The 16,564-nt window shown below is 51.3% G+C and overlaps 2 protein-coding genes across 2 annotated transcripts; one reads left to right on the top strand and one right to left on the bottom strand.

Annotated features, from left to right (window-relative positions):
• Nucleotides 1-177: 177 nt before the first annotated feature.
• ANKRD54 (ankyrin repeat domain 54) lies at nt 178-5,752 on the bottom strand. The gene is made up of 8 exons (XM_083838098.1): nt 5,511-5,752; nt 5,344-5,391; nt 4,055-4,153; nt 3,608-3,679; nt 3,181-3,228; nt 2,950-3,074; nt 2,579-2,686; nt 178-1,902 (listed from the first exon to the last, which is right to left on the bottom strand). The coding sequence occupies exons 1-8, from the start codon at nt 5,728-5,730 to the stop codon at nt 1,828-1,830; spliced, it is 795 nt and encodes a 264-aa protein (XP_083694224.1). The 5' UTR covers nt 5,731-5,752; the 3' UTR covers nt 178-1,827.
• Nucleotides 5,753-5,928: 176 nt separating this feature from the next.
• EIF3L (eukaryotic translation initiation factor 3 subunit L) lies at nt 5,929-15,877 on the top strand. Its single transcript, XM_083838087.1, has 13 exons — nt 5,929-6,035; nt 6,185-6,233; nt 6,342-6,552; nt 7,130-7,209; nt 7,492-7,553; nt 8,916-8,985; nt 9,707-9,780; nt 10,804-10,975; nt 11,242-11,396; nt 12,167-12,337; nt 13,348-13,845; nt 14,855-14,935; nt 15,627-15,877. Exons 1-13 carry the CDS (start codon nt 6,003-6,005, stop codon nt 15,663-15,665), a joined length of 1,695 nt encoding a protein of 564 aa, XP_083694213.1. The 5' UTR covers nt 5,929-6,002; the 3' UTR covers nt 15,666-15,877.
• The last annotated feature ends 687 nt before the right edge of the window (nt 15,878-16,564 follow it).

Raw genomic sequence — 16,564 nt, 5'->3', positions numbered from 1 at the left:
CCTTGGTCTGCAAACAGACCGCTGTTTGAACTCAAACAATTTCGCGTTGTCACTTCTGATTTCAATACCAGGTTCGAAAGCAGCAGTTACAGAGCCTGGTGCTGTGTCTGGGGCCGGGAGCATAGGTAAAGAGGAATGAGCCACTCCGAAAAGAGAGAACTGGCTGTGGAGTCCAAAAAACGCTCACAGGATTTTATTGAAGTTCAAAATACAAAAAGGTCAGATTGTCTCCCACCCCCTCCGTATCCTTCCCTTCCAGCATATCCTAACAAAGTAACGTTATTCACAGTGACAGCTCCAGCCCTACCACAACGCTGTGCCTTAACCGTGGCTTCCAGCACCAGCGGATGACCCCGTCTAAAAGCAATGCGTATTCTGGTATCTCAGCTTTGAGGTCCTTTTCCTGGACAGGAGGCCAGGTGTTAGAGAAGATGTCTCTGAGGAATGCTCCAGGCTGCGGCCGTTACCCGGTTAAGCTGAATCCCAAGAACAGACACTCCAAACCAGCACTCCCCAAGCTGTGGGGTGGGTATTGCTACCAGCACACCTCCTCATTTAGGTGTGCTGCACAGGTGGGAACTATCGGGCATCTTCTCGTCACCCTGCTGCTGTCTGTGCCCTACCTACGAGATTTCACGCATCTCTGCTTCAAAACAAATCAACCCATGTCTTCATTACTAACCACAGCGGGGCAGAGCAGCAAGGGCAATTCCCTGCATCCTTCATAGCGGCATCACCCTGGGCAGAAGTCTCACCTTATTCCTCAAAATGAACTTCAGGCCCGGGAGCAGCGTGTCTCTACGACCAGCAAGCCTGGGTGTCAGCTCTGGGTTTGGGTTAAATCCACCTTCACCCCAGCCCGACAACATGGCTGAATACACAGCAGCTCCTCTTGCTGCTGGACCTCCTGCCCGAGACTGCCAGCGGCAGGAAACAGAAAAGTCAGTTACACTGGGTTTTTGTTGTTTTGGTTTGGCTTTGTTTTGATTTTTTTACAAGATGCAGACGGCTGCCTAAAACCGCGCTAATATTAAGTCATCCCCTAAACCTTATCTCTGCATCGGGGCAACCCTGACCTGCTAATTGTCTACCTGGGTAACTTTCACAAGTGATTCACTCTGGTATTTAAGCATTAACTTTCAGCAGTGATTTATAAACCGTGCCCAGAGGAACCTGCTAGTTTGATTAAAAGCTTTGTATCCCAATCGCAACCGGCCAGATTCTCTGCCCTCTGACTGCAGGCTCTGGGGACAGTCAGGATTAAGCTTGGGTGCGCGTTTCTGAAGGCAGTATGTTTGCTCAGCTGCTACCATGCAGAATAAAGTGCACGTAATTCTCACAGCACAAAGCCTTCTGTCGTCCGAGGCGCCCGCTTCCCGCCCCCCCATGCTGTTTGGTACTGCGGTGGTGGCAAAAGAAGCCTGTTCCAGGCAGGTCTGTGACGGTGGCCAGCAGCTGAGTGAGGTGGCCAGCAGTGAGCTGAGCTGGCTGGTGACTGCCCGCGGCATCAGCCCCGACCTGCATTGAGCTAAGCGCTTAGGACAAGGCAGACTACCTCCGAGGGGGGTATCCTATTCAGTGCCAGCCCATCTGACAAAAAGAACAACTCTTTTTTTTTTTCTTCCCCAAAAGTCTCAGCTGCAGAACTCTGCTGTCCAAACCCCGCTGCCTCCCCATGAGGCAGGCATGGGGACAGTCTGAGCACCAGCCAGAGCACGGATCTGGCAGGCACGGCCAGGGGCGGCAACGTTCATTCATCAGTCTGCGAAGCGCACCTTCTTCTCTAAGGCTTCTCCTTCTGGGTCAGAGACGTGGGTCGGAAGCCCGTTACCTCTTCTCCATCTTCTGCATCTGCAGGCTGAGTGACGTGAAGCTGGCGAGGAGGTCCGTAACCTCATCCACCTGCCAGAAGAATACAGCTGGACATCAGGCACGGGAATGCAGCTGCCCGCCACCCCAGAGAAAAACCCCGCGCAGCAGGGACTACGGATCCGCAGGAACGCCCGTGCTGAGCGACTGGCTCCACAATCGTGCAGGAGGACTTCTGTCCTCACGCTCAAACAAGCCCTAAACTAAGGCAAAGGAGCTTTTCCCCCCCTCCTCAGGAGACTGATGCTTGACCTCCACCTCGTCTAACTAGCCCTTAAAATAGAAGCGCGTTGGTGCACTACTCAGAACTCAACACTGCGTATCTCGGCCACGGCCTCTAAGCCTGTTTTCGAGGGCCAATCTTCTCTACCAGAAAAAGAAAGCAAAATAAAGCCAACCAAGCGGGTAAAACAAAGGCACCGAAACCCTGTGCATTTATGCTGCCTCCTGGCCTTAAAACGCCTGTGCACTCAGCACACCTGGCTTCCAGCTTCTCTGCGGAGCTGCTGCACACCCTGATGCTTTCTGCATTTTGAATTCCAGCCAAAGCAGTACCACAAGTCACCACGTAACTTGGCCACGTCACCCAGCGCGAGCAGGAACACGTCCACAAGCCTGTCTTTAAAGTTCCCTTGCTCACGCAGTAACTCTCTTGAACGCAGAAGCCACAACACAAGACGGTGAGTCACGGTAGCCTGACGCTGCCTACCTGCTCCTTTGTGCTGGTCATCTGTAACTTCGAGCAGAGGTCGTCCAGCTGTTCCTTCTGCTCATGCCTCCCCAGGCGGTCCAGGTATTCCCGCAACATCTGGATAATCTGAAACCACCAGGGAGGAGAGGCGACCGTCAGACAGCCACATCAGGCTGGGATGTTTTAGCAGGAAGAGCAGTTAAAATTCAGAGCAGTGGTTGGAAAAAGGAAGGTCTCCGAAAACAGAAGGAAGAAGTCAAACTCTCCCCAGAGCAGCTAGAAGACTAGAGACAGGTATTTAAAACAGCTGCTAAATATGTGACCTGTAGCCCGCGGGAGGCTGCCGGCGGCTGCAGCACCTCACCAGGACGTGGGGCCGCTTCTTTTACCTGTTTCACTTCGAGGCGTACGGCCTCCAGGCTGTGGGAGAGCCCTTCCTGCAGGATGTTGAGCTTCGATTTAGCGAGGTGCAGCGGGGTTCTGCCAGCTCGATCCAAGGCATCGACTCTGGCCCCTGCAGGAGCGGGGACAGAAAGCGAGGTCTGTCTTAAAGACTCAGTGTTCCCGGGGAACGTCAACAGGGCAGGGGCAGGCTGTGATTGTTAGAGGGGAAACGTTACCTCCGCGCAGCAGCGTGGTGATGACAGGAACGTGGTTCGTGCAGGCAGCTGGGGAGGGAAAACACAGGACACACAACTCAGAGGTACTAGCAAACAACGAAATTCCTGCCACTTTCCCAAGGCTCTTCGCCGTGAGAAAGAGGAAGAGCCCCACCGTTAAGTGTAACCTCACGCTCAAGCCTGGGTACTCTCTCTGGAACAGATCTCACGCTCCTTGGGGCCGGCAGAGGCAGGGAAATGGGATTTCTCTAAATCTGACCCTAAACCCTCATGAGGGATGAAGGTACTGAATGCAAAGAATCCCTCTGAAGTTCTTAAAGCTGGGGATGCATACTGTGATACGCAGGATGGAAGATGCAAAGGAAGAAGAGCGACACAGTGCTCACCTCCCCTCCCCGCACGCAGAGCCGAGCTGCGTGGCACTTACCCAGGTGCAAGGGAGTGTTCCCCAGCCCGTCCCTCTGGTTTGGGTCAGCGCCGTGGTCCAGAAGCAGTTGCACTGGGAACAACGAAACAGAGCCACATCAGTCCCTTCCCTCTGCCCCGCTGAACAAACCTCGCTGCTGAAAGCAGCCTCGTTTGGCAGCACACGGCGTGCCACCGGTCCGCAGCTGCATGAGGGGTGCTTCTCTCAGCTCTCCAGCTCCCTCCCTCCCGGAGAGAAAGTACTGGGGCCAAGGACATCCTTCCTTCTGCACGAGCGCAGCCCTACAGCTGGGAGCTGCCGCTGCTCCCACCCCAGCACGGGGATTGCAAGTCCCACAGCTGGAGTTCAGCTGGCGACTTTGCCACAAAACACACGGAACCGGCAATTTCCATCACGCGCTGCACCAAAAGAAAGAACATCCCCCAAAAGCGACCCCTCCCCACTCACCGATGTGGTCGTTGCCGTTGCAGGAGGCGAAGTGCAGGGCTGTCCGGCCTTTGTCGTCTGCAGCGCAGGGGTCGGCTCCATCCTCCAGGAGTTGCTGCACTGACAGCGCCAAGGAGGAGAAGGACGCAGGTGAGTTGAGGGGGGCACCTGACCAGAAAGGGGTGACGCCACCCGCTCTTCTGCAGCTAAACGTGGACTTTGCACGCCATCAGCTGGGCGTGAGCCAGCTCCAGCAAGCATCCAGGCTCAGCAGAACCAGCAACACGCCCTCCTCCCCTGCTACAGCCTCTGTCAGCTCGCACGCACTGCCTTAAAAGACAGCCCAACGGCTGTAATGGCTAATGCTCAAGATCTGTCTAGCCAAATATTCAGGCTCCAAGAACAATCAGCAGCAAATGGAGTATAAAATGATGCCAAGGATGCGAGGCTAGCTCTCACAGCCTTGAGTCATCTGTATCTCAGGCACTTCCCAAGCCAGAAATAGCAACGTGTGGTCAACAGCCCTCCACGGGCTGTCTTCACGGATTTCTGCAGTCGTTTTTTGCATCTGCATGAACTTTGCCCATCAGTGTGGACCCACGGTGACAAGTTTCACAGCGTAACTCCACCCAGTGAGGAAAAACTACCTCTTCGCATCTGTTTTGAACAGGCCACTTCCTGGGTTCACCTGCAGCTCCTAGTTTTTGCCCTAAGAGTGGCGGCTACTGACTGGTAGCCCTAGTTTTTGCCCTACAAGTGGCAGTATGAATATACTGTTAAGAGATGATGTATGGAAGTGAGCTAACGAACAGCCCCGGTAGCCTTATCATCATCTACTTGCAGTTGTTCCCCTTGCTCTTCCACCCTGCTGCTTTTCCAGCAGAGCTGCCTACTTTTCCTCAAGCTGTGGGGTACGCAGAACACCTCAGGATTATAAACAGGGGAAACCGCGTATCAAGTACAGGTCCAGAACTAAAGTGAAAGAAACAGGATTTTCATAAAGCCTGACTCTTTTGGTCTTCATTTTGACTCAGTGACTGAAGCCAAGCCACGTCCTTCCTGCCATGACAGAGCTGACAGGTCGCTGTACCCCTCAGTTTGTGATGCCGGGCGTATTTTGGGGTTGAAGGGTGCCCGACAACCCCCCATCTGACATTTCAGGCGCTCCCACACGCCAGCTCAGCTTCCAGCTCCCTTCACAGCAGGGCCTGGCGCGCAGTTCGGCCGAGGGAACAGCACAGAGCAGGCCAGGCGATGACAAGGGGACGATCGATCAGCGCCACGCTGCCTTACGCAGCCCGGCGCCTCACCTGTATCCAAATCGTTCCCGTTGGCGGCTTCGCGCAGCCTCTTCAGCGCTGTGGAGAGAAGCCGGCCGTTACCGTGCAGGCCCGGGGAGGCGGTGGGGGGGGAGGCCGGGAAGCTCCCCCCGGGCCCGCCGCAGCCCCCCCTCCCCTCCCCTCCTGGCCCCCCTCACCGTGGCTCTCCTTGCCCGTAGGCCCCAGGCGGCGGTGGAGGCGGGCGGCCCTGCGCAGGCGGCGGGCCGGGATCTTGCCGGCGGGCTCGTCCCGCTGCCACAGGACGTGCAGGCAGCCCAGCGGGCCGCCCCCCGCCGCCGCCGCCGCCGCCGGGCCCAGCCCCGGGCCCGGCCCCGCTGCCGGCCCCGAGCCGCCGCCGCCGCCGCCGCCCTCCTCCATCCCCTCACGGAGCGGGCCGGGCTGCCGGGGGGGCGGGACTAGCCCGTCGCCATGGCAACGGCTCGGCTCGGCCAATCGGAGGCGCAGCACGCCCCGGGTGCTGCCGCGGAGGCGGGAGCTGGGAGGGGATGATGGGCAGGCGGTTTATCCAATCAGAGAGAAGAGTTGAAGACAGACGGTTAGTTCAACCAATGAGAGCGCGCGGCCTCTCACCTCAGCCGTAGCCGTACGCCGGATTGCCCGGCCTTCTTCCTTCCTGCCGCGCCGCCGCCATGGCCTACCCGGGCGAGGACTACGACAACGATGTGAGGGGGGCGCGAGGGGGTGGGGGGCCGGGCTGGACCCGAATCGGGATCGGAATCCGGATCCTGAATCCGGATCGGGATCCGAATTGGGATCGGGATCCGGATTCCGATCCGGGTCGGGGCTCACGTCGGTGACTTCTCTCCCTTAGGCCGCCTACGACCCGTACGCCTACTCGGCCGACTACGACCTGCACACGGGTGAGTGCGGGCCGCAGCCCGCCGGGAGGGGGGCGAGCAGGCCCTGGGGGGGCTGCCACACCCCCCCCCCGTCCCCCCCATAACCGCCTCTCTCTCTGCCCCTCGCAGGGGACCCGAAGCAGGACCTGGCCTACGAGCGGCAGTATGAGCAGCAGACCTACCAGGTGATCCCCGAGGTGATCAAAAACTTCATCCAGTACTTCCACAAGACCGTGTCGGATCTCATCGACCAGAAGGTGTACGAGCTGCAGGCCAGCCGCGTCTCCAGCGACGTCATCGACCAGAAGGTGTACGAGATCCAGGACATCTACGAGAACAGGTACCAGGCCGGCCTTCCCACGGGGGAGAATCGCCCCTCAAAACTGGTTGAAATCACTCCCAGTTTGTTTAAGGAATCACTAATGGTCTTGTTCCAGCTCTGGGTTTTCTTTAAAATACAGCCCGCGGCTTGAATTAAATCGGAAAAACGAGACAAAAACATATTTCTAGGCCATTAGTTTAACATAAGTCTAAGGGAGTTGTGACCCACCTGAAAGAACATACAGGTCCCTTGGGATGTTGGCAGCAAAAAGTGAGCCCAGCAGTGCTGGTTTGCAGAAAGCGATGAGCTATAATCACGTCCGTTCTCTACAGGTGCTCCCGTTTGTGCCCGTAGCTGTGTTATTTTACCATAAAGAGAATGTAAAAGTAACACATGCAACTGTTCCATGCTTTACAGACAAATTAAAGAATTTAATTTCTCTGTTTGCCCTTCTTTGCTTCAACACTGGTCTTAATAAAGGGGGATGTTGCTCTGCTTCCCGTCAAGTCCAAGCCTTCTGTATTGTGAACTCCTAACTCCCGCTCTCTGGTACTGCTGAACGGTTTCTCAAGCCATGTGTGTGTCTGTCTTTCAGCTGGACAAAGCTGACAGAAAGGTTTTTCAAGAACACCCCATGGCCAGAGGCAGAGGCCATTGCCCCCCAGGTTGGAAATGGTAAGCATTTCTTCCTCTTTCCTTATCAGAGAGCTAAGGGACTAAATCACTTCTGATTTATTAGTGAGCTGGAGCACGCTGTCGCTGATTTCTGAGTCGCTCATCTTTGCTCACTGCGGCAGCTCCATCAGTAGATGCCTGTCAGGAAGCCAAAACTGAGCAAAGTGTCCTCTTTTGCCTCTCTTTATTGCTGTGCCAGTAAGAGCATCACCAGCATCTCTGAGAGTTCCAGTTGCCTAAGCCTTGTGGTTTGCTAACGTTCAGTTCTCTCACCTTTCACAGATGCAGTTTTCCTCATCCTGTACAAGGAGCTGTATTATAGGCACATCTATGCCAAAGTCAGTGTGAGTATTTGCCCCGTGTCTTCCTTTTGGTCGTACGCTGGCTTCTCTGTGCCAGAAAACTTGCCAAATCTTCCTGCCACAGTAGCATTAGTGGTTCCATAATTTTTGCAAAACAAATTTGGGAAGGTTTATGAAGTATGAGTCAAGTTACTTTTAGGGAAGCTTAAAATCCTTGCTTTTTGTTAGTTGAGTAAAGATTTGCTGACAGCTGAAAAGCAAGACTTGACTCTCTTTCTGAAGCTTGTTAGGTGTCTCCCCGAACTTGGTTGTAATTAGTGTGCAGGTTTCCATGACAGCTGGTACGAAAAAGAAGGCCTGGTCTGCGTTTTCAGGAGGCCGTTATGTGGAAGTTTGTCACTGGCAAACTTAGGGGAGAAGGAGGTGCTGGGAGGGAGCTGAGTTTTCTTCTGGATAGAGCTGTAAATACAGGACTTAGAGATCGGCTTGTTTTGCGTGTTCCTTTGTGGCTCTTTATTTGTTCTTCAGATCATCAGGTGGATGAGAGGGGGTGTCACGAGAGTGGGTGTCACGAGAGAAGGCTACACTGTTTGTGATTAAAAGACCATACGGGGTCAGAGTGCCTAGTGGAAAAGGAAACATGGGCACTGAAGAGGAAAAGGAAACAGAGGAAATAATAATCTATAAAAAAACACTTTTTTTCCCCCTTAAAAAGGCTACTTTGAAATCAGTAGGAAAATCAAACTAGTTCTTGGTTGTTTAAGGAAAGAAACAGAACAGGTATGTGGCTCGCAGGGTAGATGAATAATAGCTGTAGCTTTGATGGGGACCAGAGGGTGGAGAAATGGGAACCTCAAAACGGTTGCTGTATTGAGCCAAGTACCAAGGCTTGCTTTAACAGGAGAGACTGGTTTCTTGAGGTGCTCTGTAAGAGGTTCTCAAACTGCCCACGGGTGTCTACAGGTGAAACAAGGAAGATGGCTCTAGGAAGAGTGGTTCCCTACTGTGTTCACTGGTCTTTCGAAAGCGTTTAAAAGTATTGTCTAGGGCCCAAGGTCTTTCATGAAGGGAGAAGGACAAGAAGCTGTTGAATGTAATATGAAGTTCCTAAGTCTGGACAACAAGAGGACAGTCTGGACAAGGAGAGTTAAGGCATTCTCTTTGTAGGAGATTTCAGTGATACAAGCCACCTAACCCTAGCCCTCTTCTACTGGACCATAGTGAGACAATTTCAGGTTTTCTGGGTGGTGCTGATGGTGTCCTGGTTGAAAATTGGCGCTAACATCGCCAAATTACAGCCTCAAATGCTGTGACCGTTGCCTGTCCTTCCTACGTTATTGCCCTGAATTTATTCAGTCCTGCTGTGCTTCAAACTAAACGGACTGTACTGCCTTCTCATTGCAGGGGGGCCCCACTCTGGAGCAGAGATTTGAATCTTACTACAACTACTGCAATCTCTTCAACTACATCCTGAGTGAGTTACTGCAATTCTCTTTTGGTTTGTGCATTTTGGAGACAAAGAATGGGTGGAGAGGATAGAGCTGGAGAAAGGGGGAGAAACTGGAAGAAGTTTCCTTATAGATTGTATAGAGAAAAGTAGTCCATGAGCTTTCCATATACTTGAATTTATTGAACTTTACATCCAGGAACTTTAAACCACAAAAAGCCCAAACAGTTTACAGTGCTTTCTGAAATGTTCTAAAGGGAGAGAAGAGAAAGAAAGAAAAACGAAACAAAACTTATCTAGTTTTCCATCTTCCTTGAATTTTCGCTTACGGCTTAATTTTGCTTTTTAGTAAAGGTAAGCTGGGAAACTACAGCAGCGTTTCACAGCTCTTTACTGTTGTTGACTCCGCTTGGGATAAATTTAAATGTTTGTGACTTCCTGCCAGTCGTCTTGCAGAGAAAAGTGGCTGGGATAAACCCGTAGAATTTGTGTGCAGGTTCTGAGAATCACTGCTGCTGAGCAGTCACACTCGAGACATTAACCCTGTACACACTCGTATTTAAAAATGAAGGCAGCTGAGGTAGCCAGAGCTACATATCACCTCCCTGCTGCAAACCTCATTCATCTGCTGCTGTATTTCTCAGCTCAGGAGAATTCTTGTGTTCTCAATTCTGCCTCTTCCTCCAGTTCTGCCACTGCTCTTGCTCGAGGCGTTAATTTCTCATCTATTACTAACGGTCTTCTGCAGATGCTGATGGTCCTGCTCCTCTGGAACTGCCCAACCAGTGGCTCTGGGATATCATCGATGAATTCATATACCAGGTACGTGACTCTGAGACTGGGCCGTTGTGGGGTGGCCTTGCCTCTATTAGCACTACTAAATTTTCCGTCTTCCTCTCTGTGATTCTCATAGCTAGGGTACTATTGCAGGTCAAGCAACTTTGGTGAGTGCTGTTATTTGTGTGACACTGGGTAGGTGAAGTAGCTGTAAATATGCAGGTTTTTGAGCTACCAGGAGCCGTTTAGGGAGTCCTGAACTGCTACTGATATTTCTGTTTCAGTTGTTGCGTTGTGTGTTTTTTTTGTGGTGGTGTTATTTTTTTCCTCACTTGGTTTGTTTTTTTTACAGCTCCATTTTTGCCTGGTTTGTACAAAGCCTGACTGAAATCTGCTGCAATAACCACAAAGACTTTATTAACGTGCTTGTTCATACTAGTTCTGTTGTGTTACGTGGTTTTACTTTAGTTTTGTATTTTGTCGTTTGCAGGGCCTTTATGCATGCACTGAGAGATTACTGACCTTATTTGAAGTCTATGGTCTAAGATCTTGATGTCAGGAAATATTTTTATGCTTACTGTTTGGAGTGCAGTAATTCAGATCTCAAGTACTGTTGGTTTTTCTCTACAGACTCCTTTCTGTGTAACTTAATATTGTAGAGGTGCTTGGAATTCCTCAAGTGCAGTCTTGTGAAGCTTAGATATGAAAGGACGGGTGTCTTGTGTGCGGACACATCTTACGACTTGGTCATTCTTTTTGTTACTTCTTTAGACAGCAAATTGGTGTTTAGTTGCCTGTCCTAATTGTCAAAGAGATCTTTCACTTGGTTGTGTTTACTGGCCTTTTTCCTCAGATTGCCTCTGCACAGTACCAGTTTTTTCTTTAAGTACTTTAATGGTGGTATAATTTGCCACTTTGTTTGCCAGGTGTTCTCAAGTTAAACTCTTCTTTTCCGTGGGACTTGTAGCTTGTTGTACTGCATTTGTGTGATCAACTCATGAGCTTACTGCACTTAGATGAACATCTCCAAACTAGCCCCTCAACATCAAATCTGCTTTTTCCCCACAGTTCCAGTCTTTCAGCCAGTACCGCTGCAAGACAGCCAAGAAGTCTGAAGAAGAAATTGATTTCCTTCGTTCCAACCCCAAGATCTGGAACGTCCACAGTGTCCTTAACGTGCTGCACTCTCTGGTGGACAAATCCAACATCAACCGACAGCTGGAGGTCTACACAAGTGGAGGTGAGATAGCTGGGTGATGCCACGCAAGGTTGGTGTCTCTGCTGCCTTGCTGTGGTTTGACCAAGCTGTTTTCTTGACCTGGGAGCTGGATCAAACCCTTAATCCTTGGATGGATTGACTGGGAAGAGGTTCTTACGTTCTCATAGGCCTTACGTGAGAAATGATTACACTGGAGGTCCTGCTCCTTCATTTGTAAACACAGAGGTGTGGAAAGGAGAGCTCGTTCCCTTGGGGGGACAGCATAACGGCTCCTTTTTTGTTCCTAGGTGATCCTGAAAGTGTGGCTGGCGAATATGGTCGCCACTCCCTCTACAAGATGCTGGGCTATTTCAGCCTGGTTGGGCTGCTGCGTCTGCACTCCCTGCTGGGGGATTACTACCAAGCGATCAAGGTTCTGGAGAACATTGAGCTCAACAAGAAGGTAATGAGGCAGCAAATCCTCCACTCTAGGATTTTCCAAATGCTTCTGTTCAGATAGGCTCCTGAAAAATTGCCATAATTGATCCTGTAGCTGAGGAGGAGGTCGTTGCTGTTGTCAGGAGTGAGTCTGTAGGATTAGCTGGAAGAAACATCTAGTTCCACGCTTGCGTGCGCAGAACACAGCTGGAGCTTTGGCAGCAAATCCAGCCATATGGTAATGACTGCTGCTGTTGTAGCACATACGCCCGATTCTTTAGGAGGTTTGTTTGCTGCGTTGTGCAAGGCAGCGTCATTAGGGGCAATATTAATTGAATTGTAAGCAGTAGCGCAGCGCTAGCGGGATACTTCGCTCCCACCTTGGTTTATGGCTCATTCCTCTTCTTTTTGACTCTCTTGTTCTCGCTGTGCCCGCTCCCACCCTGCATATGTTTGCTCTAGGATTGGGTGTTACTTGTGACAACAGTGCCTAAAAAAAGTCCCTCTGCAACACAGGCTCGGTCCAAGGCTCGGCAGAAATAGCGAGAAGGGAGCTGAGTGAAGCAGTACTAGGCACAGCGCAAGGGTCTCCTGCTTGCAGGAAGCCAAAACTAGAAAACATAGGGGGTGGGATGATCTAACAAGCAGTGAGGAAGCTGGTGCAGGGATGGGTGTGAGGTGAGGTTTCCTACAATATTTGAGACTGGAGTAAAGGCAGAGGTGTCTGGATGCTGGGTAGTGAGCTGCTGGGGTCAGAGGTGGTCGTCTCCCTTCTAACGGTTCATCCGTCCTCAGAGCATGTACTCCCGGGTGCCTGAGTGCCAGGTGACCACCTATTACTACGTGGGCTTCGCCTACCTCATGATGCGGCGTTACCAGGATGCCATCCGCGTCTTTGCCAACATCCTCCTCTACATCCAGAGGACCAAGAGCATGTTTCAGAGGACAACCTACAAGTACGAGATGGTAAGAGAGAGAGTGGGTCTAGGCTTCCCAAAAGAGAAGGCTGCTGTCTCCTTTCCTGTCCCTCCTCTGCCACCCAGTAACCCACATCTCATAGTCCAGCTTTATTTTCTAGACTGACGGTGACTGGAGATCCTTTGACCTGCTTTGCCATTTGTGTCCGTGTTTTCTCTTAGCTGCGTTACTGGTTCTTTTAGCTGTTCGCTGTGCAGTTGCCCCTGTTCCATCTGCATTTTTCCTGTGGGCAGTGTTGTTAATGAATGTCAGCTGCTAATGATACTCTTGCCAAAGCTCCTTAAAACTCAGTCCTGTTCAGTCCCGTGTTTCAGGCTACTTCTGTTATCAGATATATTTCCATTATCAGATAGTCATATGCAAAAAACTCATCGTGGCTAAAACAAAGCTTCTGTCTTCCTCCACCTAAGCTGCCTCTGATGCCTTTTTTTTTTTTTTAACTACCTTGCTGCTATTCTCTCCTCGTCATCCTTATGATTCATTTACAACTCCTCATGTAGCCAAATCAGGCAGTTCCTATTTCCGTGGCACTTCAAAAACTTGGCGTGTAAGTTTTAGCCACATAACTGTTTTATCCCTCACTCATACGAATTTTCCTTCTCACTCTTTTCTTCGCTGGCCTCCCTAATAACAATCCCTTGCCAGTCCGTGTAGGAGATGACTTGAACTCGTTTCCTTTCCTGTACCTACTCCTCTGGACTTTCTTGCACCAAAGAAATCAAACCTGCCTCTGGCCGTCCAAGCTCTGCGTGGCTGTGGATACATTCACTCCTCTGTGCTTTCCTCTTGTCATTTCCCCTTTTTCATCGACGTTAGGCTTGGTACAGCATTCATCTGCTTTGCCCAGAAGCACTTCTTGGTGCTGTTCCCCTTGAGCATTAGGGCCAGCAGTGCTCTGGGTAGAGGATCTGTCTCTGAAAAGCACAGCTCCCTCCTCTCCCCTGCGCCGTAAATCCTGAGCCCACCGACAGGCTGACAGGTTCTCCTCTCTGCCTCAGATTAACAAGCAGAACGAGCAGATGCACGCGCTCCTTGCCATCGCCCTCACCATGTACCCCATGCGCATAGACGAGAGCATCCACCTGCAGCTGCGAGAGAAGTACGGGGACAAGATGCTGCGCATGCAGAAGGGGGACGCTCAAGTCTACGAGGAGCTCTTCAGTTACGCTTGCCCCAAGTTCCTCTCCCCCGTGGTGCCCAACTATGACAACGTGCACCCCAACTACCACAAGGAGCCCTTCCTGCAGCAACTCAAGGTCTTTGCTGATGAGGTTCAGCAGCAGGCTCAGCTCTCCACCATCCGTAGCTTCCTCAAGCTCTATACCACCATGCCCGTGGCCAAGCTGGCTGGCTTCTTGGACCTCACGGAACAGGAGTTTCGCATCCAGCTGCTTGTCTTCAAGCACAAGATGAAGAACTTGGTTTGGACCAGCGGCATATCTGCGCTGGATGGGGAGTTCCAGTCCGCCTCTGAGGTCGACTTCTATATTGACAAGGTTGGTGTCTGCCCCTCGCTGGCTGGGAAGTTCCTTCACCCGGCAAATTTTGGCAGCGCCGGGTTTTGCTCCAGCCTGCGGGAAACATTCCCATGCTGTGCGATGGGCGTGGCTGCCCACGGTGAAGCTGTAGCTGTGCTTAATGGAAGTGCTGGTGGATGAACAGTGATAGGATGCTGCAGGCAGCGTTGGCAGTCGTCACACCCAGGAGAAAAAAGCCCTAAATGTCTTCCCCGGGACAGAGCGAATCATTTGTCAGTGTTCTCAGGGGGCGGTAGCTGGGTGACAGATAGTGCTGTCAGCATCAGGTGAGATTATCAGTTTTGTAGGTGTGTCCCCTGTGTGTCTCCTTTGTTTGACAAAGGAGGGGTGTGACTCTGTCATGTTACAGTTCTGTTTCTCACAGAAGCATCATTTAGCCCTCTCTGCTCTAGGAGGAACCTAAATGCAAGCTATGGTCCTGCCACCAACCTACCATGCAGCTTAGGGCAGTAGGAAACACGGGAAAGACCCTTTTAGGATTTTGTTTCAAAGCAATTGGGTTTCTTGCTGCCTGCCAGACAAGGAGAAAATGTTGCCCCTTGCTGTTTGTCCTTAGAGCAGGTCTGTACCTGCAAGGTCTCATTGCTGCTTTGTCTTCCCTGTTTACCTGAACCAAATAGATTTGTGCCTGACTTGCACGGCAGCCTGGCTCTCCTGGCAGACAGAACCACTTCTAGTTGCTGGTAGAGAGAAGCGAAGTGTGAGCTGGGGTTGGGGCTGTCAAACTGCTGCTACGGGAGCTGAAAATAGGCAGAGGGTGCAAGAACGTGGGAAACAAATACAGTGCAAGTTTGGGACCCATCACAAGTGAGGGTAAAGGGAAGGCAGTCCCCAGAGAATGCTTGCTGAGGGACTGGAACAGGGCGGGTACGTGTCGAGCCCCTTTCATTGCCCCTCCTGTTCGGCAGTGCGTGCTGCTCACTGCCAGCGCAGTCCTTTTCCTGACTTCCTGCTCTTCCTTCCCCAGGACATGATCCACATTGCAGACACAAAGGTTGCTCGACGCTATGGGGACTTCTTCATCCGCCAGATCCACAAGTTTGAGGAGGTGAGGCCAGACAGGAAAACCGTGTTAGCTCTGTGGGAAAAGTAGGGAAAGGTTTGGGCTCTGCAGAGCCCGATGAAGGAGTACTGTGTGTGTGACAGCTGTGCTGTGCCATGCTGGGCAAAGCCAAGTGGCCTGAGCAGCAGCTGCTCGCTTCTGAGGAATGGTATGTTCTTGTGTAAGAAGTGCTCATCCAGTTGAGCCACACCGAAAAGGAGGGTTTTACTTTCTAATGCAGCGGACTCCGTTGTCCCTAGACAAGTGTGGTGTTGCTCACATCTCTGCCCTCATAACTAAGGCTCTAGAAAGCACCCTCAAAGACTTGACAGGAGGTGACGTGCTGTCACTGCTCCGCTCTCCCAGCAGAGGCTGCTGTGGGGTTGGAAACATTGGCAGCAAAATCCTGAGACACGGGGATGCGAGCAGTACATGGCTGAGGGTTACCCTGTTAAGATACCATTGCTAGAACTTTGCAACCTCTCTTCTCCCCACATCTTCCTCTGCTGTCTGGGAGAGGAGGAGGGAGTTTCTCTAATTCCCTTTCTATTCCACGCACTGCCTGCAGCTGCATGAGAGCTCTTCTGGCAGTGAGTTGCAGAGGAAGGAGTAGAGCCACTGGATTAAGGTTGCTGAGGAGATCAGTAGCGTGTCAATCACTGTGTATGTTTCTGACCTTTGCTTTCTCTAACTCCAGCTGAATCGAACCTTGAAGAAGATGGGCCAGAGACCCTGAAACTTCTGTGGATTCAACTGTCGGCCTGAGCAGAGAAGTGGGTGGGAGAGATTATTCTCTTTGCTGTGAGGGAGGGGAGCCCAGGGTTCTGGCATTTCTGGAATCCTCTGTGGCTCAAAAGGTTTTTGTACTTTAAATAAGCAGACTCATTTGGCTCAAACCATCCTACGAAGGACGAGACATCTAATAAAGGAGTGGAATTTTCCTGGTGAGCATTCGGTATCTGCTATTCTCTTTTTTTTTTTTTCTCCACTTCATGCAAGAACATAATTGCATCCGGAGATATGGGCAGCTACTGCCGGTTTGTGCTGTCTGTGGCTGATGCTGTAGCAGGTAACTGGGACTAGCCCTACGTGCTCAGTGAGGCGCTGCACACAGCGAACGGGGAAGGCTGCAGGACTGGTGGACAGGGAGAAAAGGAGCTGTTCCACAGCATTTCCACAGGATATGGAAAACGTTGCAAGCTAATATTATTCCTTTCAGCTGTTGTTCCACATTGAATAAACCCGAGTCGTGGTTGTTTTCCTAGAAGGTTGCCTTTTTGTCTTCCCACCCCTCTTTTTTTTTTAGCTCTTAAGAAGTAGAAATGCTCCCAAGTGGATCAACATGTTTTTAAAGGAAGGGGAGGATATTTTTAAACATTCAACCAATATTAACTTTGGTCATCTGATGAGATGTCCTTGCTGGAGGCTGTGTTTTATTTCAGCACAGGCAATGCCCACGTCCTGGCCCTTAATTTAAGAGTTCATTTTCCCCAGAAAATTGCCTGAGGGCATTCGATTTGTTAAAACCTTTTAAATGCTTTAAGCTTCAGACGTTTTCCTAGCTCTCCAGCCACCTTAGATTCTTCCAGGCAAACTTGCAGTGCCTTGAAAGAGCAGCTGAAAATTAGTCCTGTG

Source organism: Anser anser (assembly GCF_964211835.1).
Source record: "Anser anser genome assembly, chromosome: 1".
Lineage (NCBI taxonomy): Eukaryota > Metazoa > Chordata > Aves > Anseriformes > Anatidae > Anser > Anser anser.
The sequence above is the reverse complement of the archived record's forward strand: the minus strand, read 5'-3'. Positions and strand labels throughout refer to the sequence as shown.

Excerpts from the sequence above, each read along its gene's own strand:
- EIF3L (XM_083838087.1), top strand. The coding sequence starts at position 6,003 with ATGGCCTACCCGGGCGAGGACTACGACAACGAT. Across the intron at positions 8,986-9,706 it reads TCTCTTCAACTACATCCTGA|ATGCTGATGGTCCTGCTCCT; the intron begins GTGAGTTACTGC and ends GGTCTTCTGCAG. Across the intron at positions 12,338-13,347 it reads CAACCTACAAGTACGAGATG|ATTAACAAGCAGAACGAGCA; the intron begins GTAAGAGAGAGA and ends TCTCTGCCTCAG.
- ANKRD54 (XM_083838098.1), bottom strand. The coding sequence starts at position 5,730 with ATGGAGGAGGGCGGCGGCGGCGGCGGCGGCTCGGGGCCGGCAGCGGGG. Across the intron at positions 3,229-3,607 it reads GAACACTCCCTTGCACCTGG|CTGCCTGCACGAACCACGTT; the intron begins GTAAGTGCCACG and ends TTCCCTCCCCAG. Across the intron at positions 2,687-2,949 it reads TACGCCTCGAAGTGAAACAG|ATTATCCAGATGTTGCGGGA; the intron begins GTAAAAGAAGCG and ends TGGTGGTTTCAG.